The 17,130-nt window shown below is 41.6% G+C and overlaps 2 protein-coding genes across 3 annotated transcripts; one reads left to right on the forward strand and one right to left on the reverse strand.

The window, feature by feature from the left end:
- Positions 1–1,444: 1,444 nt before the first annotated feature.
- Positions 1,445–15,165, reverse strand: KBTBD2 (kelch repeat and BTB domain containing 2). Of its 2 annotated transcripts, none has more exons than XM_057367707.1 (4): positions 14,938–15,165; positions 7,550–8,078; positions 4,627–4,792; positions 1,445–4,189 (listed from the first exon to the last, which is right to left on the reverse strand). In XM_057367707.1, exons 2-4 carry the CDS (start codon positions 7,717–7,719, stop codon positions 2,654–2,656), a joined length of 1,872 nt encoding a protein of 623 aa, XP_057223690.1. In that variant the 5' UTR covers positions 7,720–8,078; positions 14,938–15,165; the 3' UTR covers positions 1,445–2,653. The 2 variants fall into 2 exon arrangements, with proteins under 2 accessions (XP_057223690.1, XP_057223691.1); XM_057367708.1 differs by lacking the exon at positions 14,938–15,165 and adding an exon at positions 8,744–13,209.
- LOC130574492 (basic salivary proline-rich protein 2-like) lies at positions 14,341–15,441 on the forward strand. The gene has a single exon (XM_057367739.1). The coding sequence runs from the start codon at positions 14,341–14,343 to the stop codon at positions 15,439–15,441; it is 1,101 nt and encodes a 366-aa protein (XP_057223722.1).
- Positions 15,442–17,130: the final 1,689 nt, after the last annotated feature.

Raw genomic sequence — 17,130 nt, forward strand, 5'->3', positions numbered from 1 at the left:
AGCAACTAGTTGTGTAACTGAACTAACTCTAAGTATGTCTTTAGCAGTCCCTGGAGAACTGTTGATCACTTGACTAGTCTTGTCTTTAGATACCATATTATTATTAGCAAATTAATTTTAAATGAGGTACTACATAATCTTGAGGCTGATTAAATACAAAACATACAGGTGACATAAAGGCAAAAAAAAAAAAAAATAGACTAGCAGGAAGTCACATAGACTGCCTGTATTTCAAAAGATGTTCCTAAAGTGGATAAAATCAAGTTCTTCCAGGTTCTGTGAGGCAATTGTGACTTAGGACCACTGCAATTTACTATTTCCTGTTCAGTATTTATTTCTGATTGAAATTCACCCTTTTTTGTTTTCCTCTGGTAAGAAGCTACACTTAAGATTTTAAACTCAAATTGAAAGTTCTCAGTAACAGAACAAGCCCAGTCTGCTCCTTCACTAGCTACAGATCATCCACACTTAAACAACAAAGGCTTGTCCTAAAGCCTAATGCAGCCTGATAACAGTAAGGTAAAGTGAGAACAAGCCACAGAACTGAGCAGCCCATGCGGGCAAAGTTACTTGGATACACCTCATGTTTTTGCCTGAGGTACGTGATTCTCCAACTTGCTTTATAAAGGAGTATCGCTGCCTTTCTTTTCATGTATGCTCCCTTGCACAAGCTTGCAACATGAATGCAGTATGAACAGACCTATCAGCAGGAGCCCGAGTCACCTCACATGTCTTATCTAAAAACAAGGTAGGTGTTAAAAAGAAGTTTATGTAATGGTAAATGCAAACATGTTATGTCACCTTCATAAAAAAAAAATTGGTAGCTTGCCACCGTTACTTTGGGTCCTGTAAATCCTCAGATGGTACAAAATGCCAAGGCATYAGGAAGAGCTTTATATAAGGCAGTTTTTTCTTATCTGAAGTCCCTTTTCTAGTCAAAACCTTTAATAACTGTATGAGACAAAACTTTGCAAAGCCCCTTGAGAACTAGCCCAAACAATGTATGGGTGTTGTCTTTGTTAAAGGCAGCAGTTAYATTTACTGCAATAAGAAACAATTACGGAAAAGCTAGTGCCAGTCTGGACAATGGAGTAAAAAAATTTGCTCTTTATTATTGAAGACTGAAAATAGGTTTGGCATCTTCGGAACTTAACAAAAATGTTCCTCCTTACCTCCTTAATACCTGCTGTTCTTCACTTTCAGGAAGGCAGAATTTGTATGACTGGAGAAGTGCTGATTTACAAAAGTGATAGCAGGGGATTCCAGTTTATGTAATCCTCAGTTTGACTTCAATACCTAATTTGCAGCTTTTGCTGACTAGTGAGCACAGTCAACTTAACATACTCGTCTCCAGGCTTTTTGCAGCTTAAATATTTCTAGCTGCCTTCAATAAGCTACTTACTACAAGTGTGCATGTGGTGGGAGGGTGGCATAGCTCTATTTATTTCAACCAAAAAGCATACTCAGGCAGTTGGATTCAGTCTTTTTTAATAAATTAATGTCATTCAAAATACAGTGCCAGAACATGATGCAGCTGAACATGCTAGTAAGGTTTGTCATGAAGCACCTGTGTTCATGTTACATTGGCGGCACCCCGCTACTGCTAGTGGTTCCTGGAATTAATGCCAGAGCAGCACTAGGCATCTGCTCTCCTGCACACACAGCACAGGATATTCCTGAAGTTTGCTTCCCCCCCAAAGTAAAAAACCTGACAGCTAAGGGATAACTATACACAATCACACTACAGTAATGCTTGTTATTAAATTAACAGAAAATAAAGACCTGGTTAATCCACACTAAAACTTTTGTTTTACAATGGAAAAATACATCAGCAGCAGGAAGTAATATACATGAGCCAATGTTACTGTAATACATAAYGTGGAGGCATTTACTGATTAAAGCCCCACACAGACCCGCACTATGAGGGCTGGCAATTCCTATTGCAAGCCCAGCAACTTAAGTCCACACCTGGTAATCTACCAGCTGCTTGGAAGACCTGTATTCTAAATAGACAGGTATAAGTTAGTGAAAATAGAATACATGCACCTCATCATACAGCTTGACTGAACCTGCAGTCATTTTACCCAGCATGTTACCATACAATGGAAGATCTACCCTTCCTACCACAGGTAGATCCATGGGATTTGTTTCTTTTTCTTTTAATGGCATTACTATACCAACATAGATATTAGTATTTAGTAAGTGCAGCACAGTCCTTTAATTAGGCCACACTGACAATTATATAACTAGCACTTAAGTAGAATATCCAGAAGTAGTTCAAATATAACTGGAAGATACTTTCAAAAGAGTTGTGACATCATCCTAGAAACMATAACTACTTTTTTTCTGAAGCTAATTTTCCTGAACCGAGACTTTATAGAACTAGAATTTATTCTTTAGACAAGTCAGATGCTTAAGCTTATGATATACATATATTTTTCTCAATTATCAGATAATAGTATTTGAGATTATGGAAGCATATCTGCTCATTTCACTAATTCATACTGAATGGCGGCAAGTGTTAGGTAGGGCATAAAAATACAACTCACGAAAGACAGCTCTGAGATTTCTGTTCCCAGACCTGTTCTTTCACAGCCATTTATTCCTTTTATTATTTTATAAATGAGCACGGTTGTGCAGTCTAATYTGGGAGCTATACAGGTGGTAAAGTAACCATCTCCCCATCCAGCTGAAATTCATCAGCTCCGTCTGGTGAGAAGAGATACGTTGGAGGTTTCCACGGGGACTCTTCAAGGCAAGATGGATACAGCTTTCCTACAGTGCACCGGAAGTCTTTCCCCAAGTCCCACAGCACACGTTCTGATATGTGCTGCCTCAGGAACCAGCGGTCGAGTTCCAGGTCATACTGATAGGTAGCATACTTGGCTCTCTCGTTCATATGGGTCTCCCGTATAAAGACACATAAGGAATTGGAGATGACGACGGCCCTGACGCACGGGTCGGAATAGCGCTTGGCAGGGATACTGGCTGCCATCCTCCATTCGTTTTTATTCACGTCGTAGATCTCCACTGTTACCGAAGACCCATCCACAGTACTGCTGGGGAGCCTTATACCAGAATTGCTGGCAATGTGCAGTCCTCCGATATAGAATATCTTATCGCCRAAAGCAGCAGCTGAAGCGAAACATCTGCTTGTTTGTCGCATAGCCATCTCCACCCAGGCGTCGGACCTGGGGAAGTAGCAGTACATCAAGTTGTGTGCCATGACGTAGATGCAGTTGTGAACTGCCACTGCCGTGCTCCATTGCCACGCRCAAGGCAGGGGGCTGACCATGGTCCACTCGTCCTTCTCGGTATCGTACCGCTCCACAGTCCTCCTGTTGAGCTCCCCGCCGACGCTGTCTCCCCCAATTGCATAGATGTATCCTTCACAGCACACCAGGGAYGGCTTGATGCGAACAAACAGCATCGGCGTCTTTGGGAACCAAGTGTTCTGCTGCGCATCAAACCAGTAAAAGCAATTCACAGTTCTGAAGGCGGCCTGKAGTTTGCTGCTTTTACTGTGATTGGTTTTTGTGTTCTTCAGAGGAACTTGCCCACCTGCTATATAGATGTCATTATCAGGAGTTACAAGCGTCCCAACCTTATGCAAGTCAGCGGGAGGGTTGCAGAGTTTGTAAACTTTCTCTGCCTGYGGGCTGTAACAGACAGAAGAGTAAAGACTACCAGGGTTTTCAGCAGCAGCTTCAATGAATATCATCATCTCCTCTTTTGTCATGCCAAGTCTCGGCTTGAAAAATTTGGGCATCGATTTGTACAGTCCTTGCACCACCACTGATTTATCATTAGGTGGCAAGCCTTGAAACCAGGCTCTCTGTGTTACTTCTGAAAGTGCATCRATTCGGATTTGGCTAAGAACAGAGGACAAATACTGCGAGCGTGATTCCGTGTTGTACTCCAGCCATAACATAGCAGCCTCACGCACTGTCTCCTCCTTTTCCACGTTCAAATTGTCACTGCTTAAAATATCTATCAGTAGATCATGTGACAGTTGCATGAAAGCCTCCTGGTGGTACACAGCTGTGAACTTGTGCTCCACCATTCTTTTAGCACTCTGTTTTAACTCTTCACAGCTGAAGAGATCAGCAAAACTTAATAGACGCACACAATTTTCTGCATTGATCTTTTTGATTAAGTATTCTCTACATCGTTGTAACACATCATCTACCTGCAATSCAAAGAAGAAACACACGAAGTATTACACACACAATCTATACTGTCATGTAGCAACAGCACATAAAAGTACCTGCATCTGGTGTTGAACAACACAGTTCAGGCCTGAAATACTATGCATACACAAAAATACAGTAGTGACTCACTCAACTGCTTCATACGGATCAAGTACACAACATGATTAKGTCTGCTGCCAAAAGTGATCTTCTAAATGTTAGAATTGCACTGGTTTACTTCCAACCCTCCAAAGGGACTGTAATGCAAGGAGGGATGGCTACATGAAGCAAATTTGGCATGCAACTGCTGTCTATACTGAGAAAATGGGACAAGAGTATTTTGAAATTACCAAAAAGGAAAGATTTTTTAATCAAGATAAATAATAAAATGGTTCAGAGACTAGAAGCTGTTATTTCATCCTCCAAACATTCCTACCTGTAAGAAGCAGGCAGTTTCATAGAGCTGCTCTACTGTGCTGTCACTTATTGCCAAGTTACCCGTGTATGCATAAGTGATGATGATCTGCAGAGTGGCTGCATCCACATTCCTCAGATGTACGTGTGTTTGTTTGCTCTCGCTCAGCCCGCTCATGAACATTGCTCTGAGGAGAAACACACATTAAGACAAGGATCAGCAGAGAGTAGAGTAATCTTAAATAGTTACCTGTAAGCCTTACACTCCTAAAGGTGAACAGTCCTTTTGCTGGCCTGTTTACAGGTGTTTGGTATYTACCTTAGGCTAACATCTACTGTTTAAGATAAAACATTTGAACAGAACGTTCAAGTACCATCAGTGCCTTCTGTAGAAACATATTCACGCAAACTCTTCTGTGGTAATCAGCAGAGAGTTCTAAYTATTTTGGAGTTTTAATGATGCAATTTAAATCTTTTTCTATGACCGATAAGAGGGAAGAAACACCCACCAGAAAATACTATTGAAACATACACAGCTAGATTTTGGATTCTAAAACAAAAGAAGCAGATTTATGTAATGGACTGAGCTAAGTCATATCAAAAAGRATGCTCCTCTGGGAGAAGAAATGGAGCAAGGACTAGCAGTCTATGAATTATATCTTATATACCATTTATCGTAACATGCAGTAAACTTCAAATTTGCAGACAAAAATCAAGAACAGAAAAACCTAGCTGGAAAAAAAAGCAAGCAGACTTTCCTAGTCTGGAAAAAAAAAAGCAAGCAGTTCCATTACATCTTCCTGAAAAAGACTAGAAAGGCAATTTTAAAAATGGTTATTGTTTTCYTAATGCTTTACACACCTATGGCCCATTCTGGTATTTTAACTGTAACATAGTTACAATTACTGGAATCTGGTATTATAAACCACATACGTGCCAGTTTTCTTTAAAATAGGAGACATTGGTTTCAAGAGCTTTATATGGATTCCGGTTTGGTATTTATGGTTGTGTTAAAAATTCAGCTTGAGCCTCTTTATATTTATTTGKTTGGTTTTGGTTTTTTTTAGGAAACCAGGCATGAAGAAGTTATAAGGGCCAGTGGGTGCACCTTTCAGTCCTGCCTTCGGCTGCAGAAGTGAAGGGGTCATGAAGATACACCCCCTAGGCAAAGCCATTCCAGAAAGCATCTGATAAAAAGACAGTATCCCACCCCCATTTCTCTGTCTTCTTCTAAGCTCCTTAGCTCAGGGCAACTTACATTTTAGGAGGGATCACTGACTSAGTATCAGCTTGCTGTGCAGCTATTTAAATGTAAACAAGAGGGTACAGAGAAAGGAGAGGRAGACGGAGCTCTTGGGTACTGGCTCTGCGCTTTGAGCAGCCTGTGCTGGAGCAGGGCTGCACATGGCTCAGACACAAAGATGGACGGTAAGCTGGCTGCATTCACATGCAATGGCTGGATCACACCAAAAGATGCTTTGCTTTTCTTGCCCCTCTTTCARGGGCATCAATTTTTCATAATAAAGCTAAATTTAGGAAGCGGAGCATCTTTTTGTAAACCAAAGTAGARAAGAAAAACAGAACATGACAAAACCACAAGTTTGATATTCTTTTAACCAGTGCCAAAACCTCATTCCATAAATAATAAACAAACACATATGAATAAGAGATTTGACTGCACATTCTGATGCAGCACACTGCGTGGACTCATGACAGCTTTCCAACCTTATGATTAACCACCCACATTAAATCTGGCTACATTTCCAATGGCTGTTATTTTACAAACTGTTAGAACTATGTCATCTGCACAAGGCCAATGGYAATAATTATTATCTAGTGATCACACAATACTTGTTGATAAAAATTGGATCAGATTCATCTGAGATGAAAAAAATAAACACAAAACCCAGCAGTGACAAAAATTTCTGTGAAAGTAATAAGTTAATCCTTGAACAGTTTTTTACACAAGAAAGGAGACGAAATACAGAGAACATCTTAGATRTGTGTTATATACTAAGCCTATCTCAGGAAAAGTAAATTTGCAAACCTTCCTGTGATTAAACAGGAAAGAAAACTTATAATCCYTCCACAATGCATCAGGAAGGTAAAACGTGTGTGGATGTCACCAATATTAGTCTCAGGCTTCAAAATTCCTTCCAGACAGGCAGAKTAATTATACTGTGTTGCCAACAAAAAATGATTAATCTCTGCAGAAAATTCATGGTGCCTCAGCACCCAGGTGATGAACATATTTACAAAAAGTAGTAGTATTTAATGTATCTTATTAACAAAAATGTTTCAAGACCAAAACTAAGACATTTAGAAAACAAGAGCTACAGAACTAAAAGTTTCAATTGTATCTGGGCGGGGGTGACATGAAACAAAAAAAATAACCCAAACCACACTCAGAAAAACTCCTCTCGCATGGCTGCAACACTCAAGCAAGGGAAGAGTTTCTGGCTTTGCTGAGCAGAGAAAATCAGATGATTCAGAAAAGAAAGCCATGAACTTGCATAGCAATCCCTACTTTTAGCAGATGCTTCTATTAAGAAATTAYAGTTAAACATGACAATGGAATCCCCGCAGCCAAGTCTCAATAATCCCTTGTTATCCTACCTTGGGAAATAAAAACAGATTAAGTATTTTAAAGATTAAGTGTGAAGAATAAGAAATTTACTAATTATTCAGACTAMATTAACTCCCTAAAGAAAATGAGCMATCACAAGTGTGATTTCTTTCCCTCACATTTATTGTAGGAACTATCATAACTATCTAGTGTAAGTCACAGGATGTTGGAAATTTTATTTTACTCTTTTGGTATTGAGAAGGATATTTAGGTTTCTCACTTACTTCATTGATCTTTAAGTCTCTACAACACATTGTTGATCAATGACTATTACACTCAAAACCAGGTACCACAGATTTYGTAGCATTTGAATACTTACCTGAAATATGAGCTGCATGTTGCAAGAACCATCTTGTGGCAGGGAAATTCAGTGCCCTCCACAATCAACACTATGTCAGTTAGCAACTGCTGTTCATAAAAGAATTTTAACTGCTCCAGCAAGGATACAGCATACTCTGTRTTTATCTGCCTCTCGTCCTGGGTAGACATGACTGTATTCCATTAATATTTCCAGGACCAGAGAGAAAAGTCAAGATCTCTTCACCAAAGAAAGGTCAGTTGAGTGTTTCTGAAGTAGCCACGAAAGAAACTGCGGGAGGTCTGTAGCCTTCAGAAGTGATACTGATAAAAAGGGCAGTGTTATCTTGAACTGCTGAATCAATGTTTGAGACTTTGACCTCCTATTAGGTCATCATGCTTTGACTTGATGTCCCAATCTGTTCAGAGACTTTCAAGAGTGTCTGCAGAGCTCCCGTTGAAATCTATGACGCAGCAAATGAATGAGCAAAAGTGAAGTCTGAGGTAGATTTCGTGGTAACATCTCGTGATCAGTGGCTGCACTTGATTGACTGAAAGCAGGAAAATAGAATTGATTTACACATTAGCACATTTTGAAAAACCTTTTATAGTTACCCCTTAGAGGTAATTGTCTAATAAACATTTCTAAATCAGTACTTCATTACTTGCAAGAAAACCCTTCTAAAAAAGAAAATTAAACAACAAAGGTATCAAAGAGAAATGAAAAGCAGAGGAGTCTGTACATTAATTCTCATATGACTTAGACTCACAAATTAAAATAATTTATTTTGTCAACAAAGCTCCTAAGGCTGCAGAGTTTAAACAACATTCAGTAAGACTATTCTTCCTCAAAGAATTATCCAGATTTCCCACTGAATRTACCTGTGAATTTCATTAAACCATTGATAAGATAGCCACCTTTGTTTCCATTCCTATATTAAACAGTGATTTTTTTCTGCTTCTGTATTTTTTTATCTACTAAAAGCTTATCAATACCAGGCAACTAAAAATATAAATGCAGTATCTTCAACATTCCATTATTTTCCAACTAAACTTTCAACATCATCATCAACCTGTTCATTTTACCACTGGTATTCTAGTAAAGATCAAGCAGAACTAGTGCTAAGAATTATAAAACCTCACAAATTAAAAAACCCTAAACCTTTATATTTCTAATGCTTATTTAATTCATCTGCTCCATGCAGAAGGGCTTYACCTATTAATATTTCACATTCTGGTTTTTTTCCTTCCAAGTAATTTCCATACAGCCAGGTAAGCTTCACTGCTGCACACAGGAGAAAAGTAAAATAAGGAAATAATAGGAGCAAAGGGATTCCCTGCTGGAATAGCAGGGCTCAAAACACCTACAGTGGCTACCAAARTCTATTTTCTTGTTTGGACATTTCTCCTCCTCTGAAAAATGGGGTCAGGTTTTATTTCATCTTCCAAGTGAACACAAAAACCTAATTAAGCATGGGATAGTTGTGACAGTAAAATTACCATCATAATGGGCACCAGAGTACTACAGCTATCAAATGCTTCCAGATTTATTTAATCTTGCACAGTTCCTCTGCATTCCAAAACTGAGGAATAACCAGGACATGTTTGTCTTATGTCTAAGATATCATTATCACTACTGGTCATGATGAACAGAGAATGCAGAAACAACTTGTATTTTTGTGTGGAATTTAAGGAATGTCACTTCACCCAAGATTTAGTGTGAGACAAAGGCTGTAGAAATACCTGCCAGCCACATCAAAGATCTATTATTTCAACACAGCCCTGTAATATACTTCAGAAACAGCTGTCTTTCAACATTCACTCACTTGAAACAGATATGTTAAATTAATGCCACYTTAATTACTACTAATTTAGTGTCCCTGATCTTTTTTCTTTTTCAGTGATAAATATACACAAACAGGAATCTCAAACACTTAGTTTTCTCTGGTCGTTAAACTGGAAAACAGTGCAAAAAGAAAAGGTGCTAATATTTGGGGGAAGGAGTAGATACCACCGTGTGCTACAATAAGACACTGGCACAAGTCTTGACTGAAGACCTTTAAGTTTCAGGTCACCTCTGAAGTCACTAAACCATAAATATATTGAGGATATAGAGATGCTGCTCCATCTAAAGCAATGACCTCCTTCAGGTCACAGCTTCTTTCCACCAAGTCAGTGTGCATCCCATCTCTGCACTATTGCCCGCTCTCCCAGTACTCTGAGAACAGCTCACCATGCAATCCAACCCACTGACAGGTTTTGCACTGAACTTTAAACAGCAACAGAGGCGCACAGACTTCCTAAGTGTGCTAGGCCCACGGAAATAAATAGCTTGTGGTTTTGCTGGTATCCCGAGTCTCTCTGCAGCATTGTTTTTCCTGGCTTAGGAGTAAAGTTTCAAGAACAATACAAGCTGGTGGATTAAGCTCTGTTTGGGCAGAGCATCAGTAATACTAAACTTTAGCAAAAGAACTCATTGATACCATAACTTCCTTTTCTGATGTAACTGTAAAGAATATAAATATTTATTCAGAAACAGGAAAAAAAGAAGCAAATTATTATGCATTCATTCAGTCATTAGGTACCAAAACCAGTCAAGGATGGCGTAGAGAAATTGATATACACCTGCTAGTAAGATTAAAAACATTTTTGGCAGCGTGCGCCTGACAGTCAATAACTGAAAAAGCAGACCTGTTCAGCAGAAGCCAAGTTGAAACTGTGAAATTAATTACTATAAATAACTGGAACATTTGAGTACGACCCTCAGTAGCAGAAAAGATTGAGGAGATGACAGGAGTYCTGTTGCAGAACATTTATGTGATGTGGATCACCTCTGAACTGTACATTTACAAAGCTGGAGTCCTTGGTTTACAGGAAACCATCTGTTGTATATTCCAGGGAACTGCACACAGTAGGAACATGCAATGTACACGATTTCTGCTTTCCACATCCATACTGTGCTTTGCTGCCAACAATAACCATTTGCTAAAGAACAAMGTTTCATATTTGTCACAAAGTCAGGAGTCACATCCCATTCCCTTGTAACAAAAATACATATATAAAAATGTATATATATTCCATAATGGAAGTACATAGTCAACGATCTATGGATTTCTGGTCCAAAATTGCCATAATTTATATTGTCATTTGCCCAAGAGAAGTGAATCTGTTCAAAACATTAGGATAAGTGGTAGGAAAATCATTTAGTGCCTGGAAAATCATCCAAGATTACCTACCTGYCTCACATCTCTGGAGAATTCAAGACAATTTTAAAGGAGGTACTCTCCTCAYTTTAGAGGCTGAAAAACTGAGGCATTGAAATAAGAAGCAGCTTGCCCAAAGCCATGTACTTCCAAAGGAGAAATGCAAGAGGCTTAGCATTTCCCAGTCCCCATCCAACATCTCTCTCACTGCACTGTGCCTGGTTGGTGTACAGTTCTTGGATCTGAGATAAATCAAAAGCTATGGACTTGAGARAATGTCTACAGATGCCCTACTGTCTGCTGTAGCTTCAATAACTATGCAGCTGTGGATATTTCAAAYTTATGGATGAAAAGATTTATGGCTGAAGTTGGCTTCATATCCTAAACTGAWATCCCGATACAATAAAAATAATCCCTGAATACCAGTTGTAGGAATGAGACTTTCCCCTTYAACGATGTCACCAGAGTGACCATTTTGTTCTGGGTAATTTCTTGGAAGCCAGCTATCCAGAACAGGACTGGCAGGTAGCTGCTAGAAGGCCACAGGATGCTGCATTGCAAATGAAACCAAGTAATCAGCGGGTGATACAAAGTACCTCCCTATCAAGCTGGAGAGAAATGTTAAGTAACACGTTGATAAGAGGGTTTGTTTTTAAGTAATTATTCCCTTTCGCTTAAGTATTTTAATGAGGTGGCTTGTTAACACTTGTTCATGTACTTCAAATCTGAATGAGACCATTCAAAAAATTAGTCATCAAATGTTAATGAGTTATGGGATAGGCTATTAATTGCCTTCCTTGAAACTGTTTATTTTCTGAGGTCAGACAAAGATTGATAAACAGAGATATATATACTGCATTACATACATGACGGTGCTAGCTCTTATACTTCAATGTGTAACATGGAATAGATATATTGACCATTGCCAATTTGGTAGGGAAAGATATTAGATATATAGATACAACATCCTTCAACTGGACTTATTAAAAAAATAATTTTCCCCTCAAATCATAAGAGGGGCAAAATATATATAGGCATCTTTTGTTTTAGGGCTTTTTTTGAGATTTTGATACACTGAAAAGTCCTCTAAAAGTCAGATCAGATGCCCAACTTCCCATCAACTGCTGGAAAAAATGTAAAAGATCTATGAAAGTGTCACAGGTTCCCRTCTGCATCTTCAGCCATCTGAAGACCCCTTGAATTCTAACTTCACTAACTAGAATTCACACTTTCAAAAACATACTTCATCTTCCATATGCCTGCAAGAAAAAATTTAAAAACCCAACAACCAAAACTTATACTCCTGGACATTCAATTTATTTAATCTGGTTCTAACTAATTTTTTAAAAAAGCACTTTAAATACTAATTTTGTGCACTTTCAATCAAATTCCTATTTCCATCCAAGGGCAGCTTCATACAAATCACAAGTAAAAACATGTCTAAAGAAGTGAATCATTCACTATTTTAAACATAATAAAAGGTCAGAATTTATACCTGAACAACCGTAAGCCAAACTACACAAGCCTTGGTGTTTGTGGAGATAGCAATCCTCCCAGATAGCAATGCAGTACCYAGCTCAGGCACTTTAATACCTGGTTACTATAGGGATATTCTGAGTTACAAATCAAGGGGTTTCAAAATTATTACACCAGCTAATAGCAAGGGGGAATGTGAGAAGTAGAAGTGATTAGAATCAATTATGTAAATCGACACACCTAGCCAATAGATCTCAAAGATAGGAAAGAGAGAAAGAAAAAAGGAGTTGGAAGCTCTACAYTCGTGAGTAATGTATCAGATTTACATCCTTGGCAGTGAGAAAGAAATAGGTAATTGATGAAGCAGCTCCAGACTTGGAAGTTTTCCTCTCCTCTAAAGCCATCAAAGGTGTCTTTGATAGCACTGCAGTCCAGAAAACTGAGGACATCAAGGAGATTCTAATAAGGCAACAATGTRAAATTTCATTAAAAAGAAGAACAGATTTAGTCTTACAATGTTATCTKGAAAATGACTATTCACTTGGAACCTACTATTTTCCATACATACTATGCTTGGGAGATGAGTTACAGCTTTGAGGTAGGTGAGTTTTCTGAAACTACACAGAAGCTAGAGACCCAAAGTGTCAGACGCCATGCTAACAACATGCTTGGTCACAATGCACTCCAGTTTTTCTGCTCCTAAAGGAAGTTATACACTAAAAGGAAATACCTGCTCAAAAAGAAAATTAGCACATGATAAACCAACAGCTTCAATTGGCAACTGGACTTCTGTGCTGAGCACAGGTAGTTTCCATCCCCAAGGGCGTTTCTGTTTTGTGGGAAGACTTGACCTGTTTTGGAAAATAAACCTTTGAAAAAAAGTGGGCCATGGATGTCTCCAGTAAGACCCAGCCATGTATCCCGTATATATAAGGGGTTTTTTTTTCTCTGAACTCTAGTACATTAATGAAGCTAGCTTGTTTCAATTAACAACTTAAATTCCAGTTAAAAAAAAAAAAAAGTATGTGTCATTTTCCTAAATGCTCACTATATGATGCTTAACTATAAATTCAAGGATTTCTATATTAAGAAATTAATTAGTCATTAACATAGCTTAATTAATTGCAAGTTCATTCCCGAAAGGTTAAATGTTATAATGGATATCACATTCATGCATATGAAATTTATTCTCAAAGCATAACAGTCACTAAACTAAGAAAGAGAAATTTTAGGATTTGCACCAATTCTAGTCTGTTTCATAATCACATGACCAAAACAAAAAAGCCTGCTTCAGCAAAGAAAAAACAACAACCATCTGTCTAAAACGTAGTTAAAAATATTAAACAAGCAGCAACATCTTTTCTTCATCTTTACTCTGTTTCTGAAAAATGCTGCTCACATCCTTTGAGTATAAAGGGCCCTTTCTATTTGACACACAAAAACAACAAGGAGTGAGGTATGACACCTATACTCAGATTGTGAGACTACTTGATTTATGCATATGAGTGTATGAAATAYTAAAAATTACCTATTTCACCACATACATTTATCAGAAATTGAACTACATTGAGTGTGCATTTTAATAATCTCTTAAATACATTATCTGAACAAAATTAATGTAGATACAACCCTAGGTGAGTTCACAACAACACATGGCTTTTCAGGCCCACTATGAAGACAAAGTAGATGTACATCATGTAGAAAAGCCAAGCTGAGGCTTTGCAATAAAACCTCTAAAAATGCACTTGCTAAGTAGAGCACAAACCCATTTCTAAACCATAATTAAAGTTATTTCAAAAGCAGCAGGTATTTATCCCGTTCATAGCAGAAATTATGGTAAACGCCGGAAAAATCTTAGGCATGCCGATGTGCTAACTTTAAAGCTACACTATATGTCTATTTAATCCATAAAAGCTTACTAAGAATTATTTGGCTCTTCAAAGCCACGTACAATCACAGAAGCCCACCCTTGGTCACTGCAGGTACCCACAGCGGATACGTGCACGCTGCTAGACGAGAAGGGACGTGGGGGCAGCTACAAGAAACTGCAATGCCACTACACTGCTGTTCTCCTCCAAAACTCCACGATCCGCGTCCCTCAGAGCGCTGCCACACAGACCCCAATGTTTCCGACATGCCCACCTGCTCAGCCCAAGGGGAGCCCTGCTGCCCACCCACCCGCCCATCACAGCCCGCTCCCGGCCTGCGGGACGCGGCGATGCGGGACTCGGGGCGAAGAAACACATTTCCTCCCTTTCCCCGATGCTCAGGTGCGCCGTCCCGTCCCTCCACTGCCTTAATCTCTTTCCTGCTTCCCCCAGAAGGAAGGGGGCACCTTCCCGTTCCTCCAGCACCGCCGCACTCGGGGCTTGGGGACGATACCGATGGCCTCTCCTCCTCCTTGGTCTCCCAGGAGCCGGCCCTGCCCGAGAGCGCGGAGACGGCCCCCGCTGCCACCTCTGGCGGTGCCCGGCGGGCGCGGGGCCGCGGCGGCCGGGCGGGAGCAGCCGCGGCGGGAGGGGGCGGGCGGGAGCCGCGCCCGCCCGGGCGGGGGGAGCGGCTGCCGCAGAGCCCCCGCGGTCCCCCCCGGGACCGAGACCCCCTYGGGGCGGTCGTTCCCCCCGCGGGAACGGGAAAGGGCCCGGCGGCCGCGGCGCGGTCGGACGCGAGCGCGGGAGCGCCGCCACCACCGCCATCCTTCTCCCCCCAACCCCCTCCGCTCTGGACAAACCTCCGACCGCCGCTTCCTCTTCTGCCTCGCCGTCCCGACCGCGGGCAGCCGGGGGAAGAGGTGGGGGGGGGGGGAGGAGGAGGATGCGGCGGCGGATCCGGTCTCTCTCGCAGGCTGCGGAGGCGGCGGCGGCCCCAGGGCGCGCAGGCGCTGCTGCTATTACCGCCGCCCCCCCCGCCTCTTCCTCCCCCTCCTCCTCCTCCTCAGCCGCCCGCCGTTACGGAGCGCCGCGCCCGSCCCGTCTGCGCATGCTCGGCGCGCGTAGCGGCGGCGCGGGGGGGCGGCCGGGCCCGCCCCCGGTTTCCTGTTCCTTCTCCCGCCCGCCAGCGCCCCCTGCCCGCGCGCCATGGCGGCCGCGCCTCAGGCGGGACCGAGCGGGGGCCCCGGCGCCCTCTGGTGGGAGGAGCGACCCACGGAGGCACACAATCCGTCGGCTTGGAAAAGACCGCCGGGATCGCCGAGTCCAACCTGCGAGCGAACACCGCTGCGTCAGCCTGGCGCTGAGGTGACACGTCCTGTGGGACGGTGRTGACTCCACCACCTCCCTGGGCTGCCCATTTCAACGTCTAATCGGCCTTTCTCTGAAGGAAGTCCTCCTAATGCACACCCTAAGCCTCCCCTGGTGAAACWTGATKCCGTTTCCTCTCATCCTGTCTCCCYGTTGCCTGCGATAAGAGACCGACTCCCACCTGCCTACACCYTCCTTTCAGGGRRTTGTRGAGARCGATGAGATTCCCCTTGAGCCTTCTTTTCTCTGGGCTAAACAACCCCAGATCCTCACAGCACTTGTGCTCCAGRCATGCTGCAACCTGGAGGCCTGTGGGCTTCTGGGTTAACACCCAGCTGGGTCCTTTCTCCCCTGGCACCTGCCTTTGGTCCTTCAGCCATCCTGGAATGTCCTTTTTTCAACTGCAGATTTGCTGCCCCCAGAGCAAAGTTCACCTGAAGTTTGTGGGAACTGGAGCTTACTTCAGGATGGAAGGAATTGACAGAGACAGCACGAGGCTGAAGGGAGGTATGAGGAAAAGGAAAATCCTGAGAACATACACCTTTTTAAAAGCCATCCATTGTTATTTACTTCCTTTATTTTCCTTRAGGTCCATCTACCAAGAGAAAGACTGGGAATTTCACTTCAAAGAGGTGAAAACATGATGGATGCTGCAGAATAAAAACATCCAAGACAAGTCATAGAATCATAGACTGTTAAGGGTTGGAAGGGAMMTTAARGACCAYTGAGTTCCAACCCCCTGCCATAGGCAGGGACACCCACTAGATCAGGTTGCTCAAAGCCATATCCAACCTGGYCTTAAACACGCCCAGGTATAAGGGATCCAACAACCTCCTTGGGCAGATAGTTCCAGTGTCTCACCACCCTCACAACAGAGAATTTCTCCTCTCACCACAGAGAATACCTAGCCTAAATTTCCCCTCTCACTTTTTACCCATTAYTCCTTGATCTGTCCCTATAAGTCATACAAGCAACTGGTGCACMAAGTACAAGAGCTGCTGTCAATGGAAAGGATGAGCTTTCCTTGACTGGGAAGGTCTGCAAGGAATGGATCAGTAATCCTTCCAGGCATTTCATAGTTTGTATCTTGTTGCAAAGGACATGCTTGATCTGAACATTACAGAAAGAAAAAAAAACCAGATATTTTGGGAACTTCCCAAGACAGGAATGCAAACAGTCTCTAAACATCCATACCCCCTTGTTTTTCCCTAGTCATTCACCTGCCTGCATAACTCATGCATTGTGCTTCGTGCTCATCCTGCCACCTGCCCCAGTACTGGTGCTCTGTCATTTGGAGATGTGTAATTCCAGAGCAGCAACTCAGACTGTCACCTCCTGTAAAGACCGAGGGCAGAGTCAAATCACAGCTTTACAATTTCATAAAYTGTGGAGTACATAGTACCGGAGTAAGCACTTCTCCTGTTCATATGGAAATATCATTAAGTTTTCAGTCCCCTTAACCATCCTCTCAGGATGGAGGAGCATTGCTCCCTTTACTCAGTACTGAAATACTGGTAAAACTTGAAAATAAGTGTAAACTCAGCCTTGTATATCCTGATTTTTTCCCTCCTGAAAGACATGTCTTTAACTGCAGTTTTAATCAGAAGATTAGTAGTATTTACTTTTTTTTTCTTAATGTAATTTCCAACATTACAAAAGGGAAATATCAGATTTACTTAGAGATG

Source organism: Malurus melanocephalus, unplaced genomic scaffold, assembly GCF_030028575.1.
Source record: "Malurus melanocephalus ecotype Western Australia unplaced genomic scaffold, MMel_1.1 scaffold_83, whole genome shotgun sequence".
NCBI lineage: Eukaryota > Metazoa > Chordata > Aves > Passeriformes > Maluridae > Malurus > Malurus melanocephalus.